Genomic DNA, 7,130 nt, shown 5'->3' on the forward strand with positions numbered 1-7,130 from the left:
ATTTAAAATATAATCTCATTTCCATGTAACATTTCCTCATGGCATGCACAGAAAGTGTTTTCTTGGAAGCAGAGAACACTAGTAACTGGAGGGAAATAAATGGGGGAAATTACTTGAATTAAATTTTAGAGAAATACATGCTTTGCTAAGTGAAGTTGACACCAAAACCTTAAATAGATGAAGAGAATTGGCAGTCCAGGGGACAAGGAGTGCTGCAGCCAGCCCAGGCCATAGGACAATGCCTGTACCCCACTGGCAAGCGCTCCCCACTGATGCTGGACACTGATGTTCATCCCCAAAACCTCTGCGGGCAATCTGTCACCACAAACTGCAGAGGGAACGTTAGAAACAGTGAAAACCAGGGCACTCTGCACTGCCCCCCAGGCTGGGCTGGAGCTGGGCAGAGCAGCAATGGTTCTGAAAGCCAACAAGACAGAAACACTGCTGTGGGAGCTGCAGGGTGGGGTGTTTCACAGCGGGGGAAACACGAGAGAAAACAGGGCCCATTTCCACTGCTTCCAGCAGAACTGACACAGCCCGGAGGGATCCCGGCCCAACGCGGGCAGCGCGGCTACATCGGGACGGGAGCGGGGTGAGGGTGGGATCGGGACAGGATCGGGGCCGGGCTCGGGGCCGGGCTGAGGGAGGGATCGGGACAGGATCGGGGCCGGGCTGAGGGAGGGATCGGGACAGGATCGGGCTGAGGGAGGGATCGCGCCGCGCTCCGGAAGCGCTCTCGGCCCGCCGGGCCCGCCCCGCCCCGTGGCGCCTGACCCGGAGCCGCTCGGCCGCGCTGACGCTGCCTTGTCCCGCCATGGCTCCCAAGGGCGGCCCCGGCGGCCGGCAGCAGTCCGAGGAGGATCTGCTGCTGCAGGACTTCAGCCGCAACCTCTCGGCCAAGTCCTCCGCGCTCTTCTTCGGCAACGCCTTCATCGTCTCCGCCATCCCTATCTGTGAGCGGGCGAGGGCGGGCGGCAGCCGTGATGGGCGCTGAGGGGAGAGGGGGATCAGCAGCCATGGGGGGAGCAAAATACCGTGGAAGAGGGGGATCAGCAACCCTGTGGGGATAAGGAAGTTGGGGAGAGGGATCAGGGCTCCCCACCGCCCGAGGCGGCAGATCGCGGGGTTGCTGCTCCGAGCCCCGGCGTATCCTGGCTCCGGGCAGTGTCGGGTCCTGGTTCTGAGCGTGTGGGATCCTGGCTCCGGTCCCCATCGGGTCCCGTTCAAGCTGTGTCTGTTCCCGCTTCTAGCCCTATCGGATCCCGGTTCCGAGCCGTGTCGGGCCCGGTCCCAGCTCTGTAAGATCCCAGATCTTACAGAGGGCAGCATCACTGACGTGTCACCACAGCAGCGCTGCCCGCAGGCTCGGCCGTGCTCTCACACAGCTCCTTCCAAAGTACTTTCAATGCAGTTGAAAGAATCCCGAGTGATTTTGGAGGAGTTGGCTTTGCTCAGGCAGAGGCTGTGGAATTACAGAGCTCAGATCCTCTATGGGTCTCCAATATGGGACGTTTTTTCTTGCAGAGAAGCTGTTTCAAATATCACTCTTCCTTTTTTCTAAGGGCTTTATTGGAGAATATGGCATATGGATCTTGTTCAATCTGCAGTCCTGTACAGCGTGATGACCCTCATCAGTACCTATCTCGTGGCTTTTGCATATAAAAACGTCAAGTTTGTCCTCAAACACAAGTAAGTTTGATCCCTCTTTGAATTTATCATTTCATAATTTAAAAAAAACCCCTGCCATTTACAGCTATAGTTCTTTATTAATAGGAAATATTACTCAAAAATATTTTGCAGAGAAGTATCTCCTAATTGGTTATTCTCTTGTAATTATAGTCAAATCTCGTCAGCTAAGAGTATGGTGAAATAGTAAATCCACCATCATGCTCCCTGGGTATCACCATAAATTATATTTAAATTATAAATTATTTTAGTTATTGAACGTGAATGATATTACTTTTTGTAATTGCTGTTATTAATTCTTATCCCTTCACCTTGACAAAACTGTCAGGTATCTTAACTAAGTTGCATTCTTCACTGCATATAAAACTTCCTGTAATGCCAGGGCTGGGTTGTGGGGTTTTTTAATTTCTGAAGTGTGACATGAGTGGTGTTACTTACAGAGTAGCCCAGAAAAGAGAAGATGCAGTTTCCAAGGAGGTGACTCGCAAGCTGTCCGAGGCAGACAACAGGAAGATGTCCCGCAAGGAGAAGGATGAAAGGTGATCTCTCTGTCCTCCTCCTCCTCTCCCTTCTTGTAGGAGGGCCTTAAATGTCTTTGAGGCTCTGGGTGGGACAGTAGGGACTGTGCTTGCACTGTTTTTCTGTGTTTTGGGAAGCAGCAGCTGCAGGGTAGCTCGTGGTTCAGCTTCAAACCCTTTTGAGATGAGTTGTCAAGGGAAGGTCTCAGATGCCCTCGGTGTTAGAGGGATCCCCACTGGGACTGTGCAGGAGGGGAGCTTGGGAGCCAAACTCTGTGTCCTGTGGAGAAACTACTGCTCACTTCAGCATGTGGGTGTCCAGGATATCCCCATCCCTGGGATATCCCCATCCAGGAGGGGAGCTTGGGAGCCAAACTCTGTGTCCTGTGGAGAAACTACTGCTCACTTCAGCATGTGGGTGTCCAGGATATCCCCATCCCTGGCAGTGCCCAGGCCAGGCTGGACAGGCTTGGAGCACCTGGGACAGTGGGAGGTGTCCCTGCCATGGCAGGGGTGGAGTGGGATGAGCTTTAAGGCCCTTCCCCACCCAAACCATTCCAGGATTCTGTGATATCCATTGATTTAAATATATTTGAAATTTTATCTCCACTTGCTCCTAGGATTCTGTGGAAGAAAAATGAAGTTGCAGACTATGAAGCAACAACTTTCTCCATCTTCTACAACAACACCCTCTTTCTGGTGCTGGTTATCATCGCTTCCTTTTTCGTGCTGAAGAACTTCAACCCCACTGTGTATCCTTTATCCCTACCCTGAAATTCCCACAGCCCCACTCCTGTTAGCTTCACCCCTGGTTGTGGTTGTCCTGTGGGCTGTGGCATTCCTCTCTTGGTACCTGCAGCTCATGGTTAGTATGGCAGCTTAGAAGGTTGAAACAAAAATAAGAAAAAAGTCTCCCAATTAAAGTCCCTTAAAACAGGAGATGTTTTAAGATACTGCTTGGACAGTATACAGGGATTCTCCTGGCCTTGCCATTTGCATTGCAATTTTGGAGTGAGGACAGTTTTCTGCAAACACTGTGTCAGTGTTGGTTGCCAGGAGCTCTTCCCTGACAGGATGCTTCAGCTCCAGTAGCTCACAAGGAAAATACATTGTTCCTGTAGGATATTAGTATTGCCAACAGGGCAGTTAATTCAAGATCAGTATTTATAAAACTTGTAAAACTTTACAAGTGTCTTAATTCTGCAGGTGAGTTCTAAAGCTGTGTTTCAGCTTGCAGTATTCCAGTTTTAAAACTCCAGAGAAAGATGATTTCAATAACCTTTCTTTTCATAAAACTCTTTCCAAATGTTGTGTACCAAAGAAAGACCTTGACAATTCCTTAACCCGCTCCCTACAGAAACTACATCCTTTCTATCAGTGCTTCCTCAGGACTGATTGCTCTGCTGTCCACAGGATCCAAGTAGACACAGAACCCTCAGCAGTTCCTGAGAGAGGCTTCAGCTGCCATGAAAATGCCTAAGGGTGGAATAGGAATATTTTTTGTTTTTTAGCATGAGGAAAACGTGGGGAGGGTTTGAATCCAAAATGGTTGAATTGTATTTACTTTTGGTATCTTTACATGGTATTTGATATTGGAATTACTCAGTTTTGGGTTTTTTTTACTTAGCATGGAGAGGGGGTGTGAGCTGTGAGCAGACATCACCTTTCTGCAGCTCTGCCCTGGGGACAATCCATTTATCATTGTAACTTGAAAAATTGTAATTAAAAAGAGCTTTTTTTGCCATTTGATTCCTTGTATTTTCATTCATTATTTTTGAAAAACACAGGGATTTTCATACCTAGGTTTCTCTTTCTGCTTCCAGAAGAGAGGAGACATATACAAGCTAACATATTCCTTGGAAGCACTCCTCATTTCTGAGTAACATGGAGTGAGGACAAAACCTGAATCTCCTAGGAAAACGCTTTTGAAGTGGTTTCAATGCACTTTTTTCATTAATCTTCAAAGTTATAAATAAATAAAAAACCCTGCCAGTCTCCCTGCACAGCTTAAGAAAAATGCTTTAGCTGGCTCTTAATAATGGGTTTATCAGACAATCCTGTGTCTTATTTTCTGCCTATCTCTGGAGCAGCTGTTCACTTAAATGCCAAACTCTACTGATATTAATGGAATTCTAGTTACAGATCCTGCCATTACAGACTTGGGATCCTAAAGAGAGAAGAAAGTTTTAAATCAGATTTAATGTAACAATTACTCTGCTAATCTTGGCTTCAATAAGATTAAATGGAAAATAGAGCAAAATGGAGAGAATGTGACGAGCAGGAGACAGTAATGGCTCTATTTCTGACAAATTCAAGTACTCTTGGTCGTTAAATACTCTTTAATTAACTGTTTTTTCTCAAAATACATGGGTTTCTCTTTATCCCTTCTGCCTGACTATTCAGCACTGGAAGGACACATTCCCTAAAGCTGCTGCCTGCCTTGGACAGTTTCCCTTTCCTTGGCCTCACATCTCATGAGGGATATAATTGATGGGTTTTAGCTGAGTATTTAGCTCACATCAAGCAGATTTTTAACAGCCCTCTCCAAAATCCAGAGGCCAGCTGAGAGCCAGGCTGGCTCCTGTGGGAGCAGCAGGACTTTGATGTTTCTGGTTTTGCTCCGCTGCTCTCGGAGCCCCCAGAGCTGAACTGACACCCCTGAACAGACAGTGTTATACTCACTTTCCTGGCAGGCCTTCAGCAGGTGTATTCCCCAGGAAATGTGCTGTCTGCAAAGAGCTTGGAAGCAGCACTTTCTTCTGCCATTACTGTCGGCTCACTGACTCTTTTATTACCAGCTTTTCATCTTCTCTTAGGGCTTTTTTGGTATTGACAGTTGCTGGGGCCTGGAGCTTAGCGTGTCACAATTTTCCTGGAGAGGGAACATTGAGCACTGACAGCCTGAAACAAAAGCAGGTGGGTGGGTGGGGTGGGATGTATTCTGCAAAAAAAACCTAATCTTGAGCTTTCACAGAAAAGTTTGGGGCTTTTTTTGTTGGCATTTGGATTTTTTGTTCACTTTTTCAGTTTGTTTTTTTTTTAAGAGGTGGTGTTTGTTTTTTTCCCTTACAATCCCCACTACAAGCTTCAATGATACATAAAAAATTCAATATAAAACATTGAAATTATATTTCTCTAGTCTAGTGCTGAGGGTTAACCTGAAGCAGGGCTGCTGCTTGGCCCCACATTGCCCTCAGAGCCTGTAAGGGACAATGCCATCTCCTCAGTTAAAGTTGGGAATTGATCTAGTTTTAATACATTACTGGATTCCCAAGTACATGAGAAGGGGAAGAGAGAACATTAAATTGTACCTCCAGGGGGAGGAAAAGGAATTAGTCTGTTACTGGCAGGATAATTATATTAGATTAATAAAGCTGTTAACTGTGAAATGCTTGAAGCTCTGTAAAAATTAACAGAAGTTAGTGGTAATGCAGCAGTGGGGATGTTCCCAGGGCAGGGCCAGGGGGCTCCACCCCAGCTGGCTGGGACTGGTCATTGTCACCTGGGGACAGCTGCACTGGGCTCATTCCAGGCCAGATCACAGAACAGGGCTTAGAAAGGAACATAAAAAACAAAACATGGCTTAGAAAGGAGCTTAAATCCCATCCAGGGCCACCCCTGCCATGGCAGCGACACCTCCCACTGCCCCAGGCTGCTCCAAGCCCAATGTCCAACCTGGCCTTGGGCACTGCCAGGGATCCAGGGCCTGCCCACCCTCCCCGGGAGGAATTCCTTCCCAAAATCCCATCCATCCCGGCCAGGCCAGGCCAGGCCAGACCTTACCTGGGACTGCTGTGCTCCTTGGGGACTGCCTGCCAGCAGCACCTTGGGGCCAGCCCAGCTCCCTGCTGTCCCTCCTGGGCACAGCTGCAATGTTCCCTGTGGAACATCACCCCCGTGCTCAGCACAAAGCCCTGCTGGCCCAGCTCCAGTGTCAGTAACGGGTCTGCAGCTCTCAGGGTAGATGCACAAAATGCTTTTATTGTGTCCAAGCAGAATTCCAGTCAGACTGCATTTCTCATGTACAGCAGGAGTCATTTACACACACCACAGCTTCAAATACAGGAGGAGAGCACTCGGGTGGGGAAAGCTGCTCACCTGGCCCAGGTGAGTGCAGCAGGGGGAGTACAGGGGTCCTACAAATACTGTACAGAGCTGGGTCCCAGCAGGGACGGGAGAAATACAGACTGCAATCAGAGGAGCATGGTACAGAGCAAATCCTTGGGAAGGTACAATGTGGGCTTGAGCTGGGCAAATCCAGACGTAAATTCTTCCTGTCAACTCCTGTAAATGCTCACAAAAATCTGTTTAAAATGTGTCTGTGCATTTACTGATCCCCGGTTCCAAAGCTAGTGGAAGCAGGTGTAGCCTTTTGGAGTACGTACCTGATTGTTCCTGCAGCTCTCAGCAGCTATATGTTGTATATATTTATAGTATCTAGATCCTTAAAAGCTCCTGAATATTGAAATTTGCAGTAGCTCTGTCTACAAGCAGGCAGAAGTAGAGGCAGGTTTCTATAGATGCAAAACCCAATATTTAATCATGGCTTTCTTGGCTTAAGGTTTATGGAGAGTAGAACTTTGCAGAGCTGTCGTGCTCAGTAACCTGACATGCGTGTTTGGGCTTCCTAGCACTGCTCCAGGAGCACTCCACAGCTGGAACATTAGGAGCTGAACTATCTAATTGCTAACTAGTTCTCTGTCTCACAGCCTTTTATTCAACTACAAAGAAACCCTAGAGCTTATATTCAGCATAAAAAAGCAAAGTTTGAGCTTGCCCCTTCCATCTGTTAACCTGAAGAAACTTTATAGTTGAGATTTCCCAAACATGGTTTTATTAAAACCTGAAGTTGTATCTGGCTTTTCTTCATTGAAAAAATAGATCTGTACATCCTTCTTTAATTACCAAGTACCTGAAGGTTATAAA

General features: G+C 47.4%; 1 protein-coding gene across 1 annotated transcript; it reads left to right on the forward strand.

Moving 5' to 3' along the window:
- The first annotated feature begins 747 nt into the window (after window positions 1–747).
- Window positions 748–3,953, forward strand: SSR3 (signal sequence receptor subunit 3). Its single transcript, XM_074547556.1, has 5 exons — window positions 748–953; window positions 1,563–1,689; window positions 2,127–2,225; window positions 2,825–2,956; window positions 3,562–3,953. Exons 1-5 carry the CDS (start codon window positions 815–817, stop codon window positions 3,626–3,628), a joined length of 564 nt encoding a protein of 187 aa, XP_074403657.1. The 5' UTR covers window positions 748–814; the 3' UTR covers window positions 3,629–3,953.
- Window positions 3,954–7,130: the final 3,177 nt, after the last annotated feature.

This window comes from Zonotrichia albicollis, chromosome 9 (genome assembly GCF_047830755.1).
Source record: "Zonotrichia albicollis isolate bZonAlb1 chromosome 9, bZonAlb1.hap1, whole genome shotgun sequence".
Lineage (NCBI taxonomy): Eukaryota > Metazoa > Chordata > Aves > Passeriformes > Passerellidae > Zonotrichia > Zonotrichia albicollis.

Bases quoted from the DNA above. Each gene is read 5' to 3' on its own strand.
- SSR3 (XM_074547556.1), top strand. From the start codon at position 815: ATGGCTCCCAAGGGCGGCCCCGGCGGCCGGCAGCAGTCCGAGGAGGAT. The intron at 1,690-2,126 runs GTAAGTTTGATC...TGTTACTTACAG, and splicing joins AAGTTTGTCCTCAAACACAA to AGTAGCCCAGAAAAGAGAAG. The intron at 2,957-3,561 runs GTATCCTTTATC...CGCTCCCTACAG, and splicing joins AAGAACTTCAACCCCACTGT to AAACTACATCCTTTCTATCA.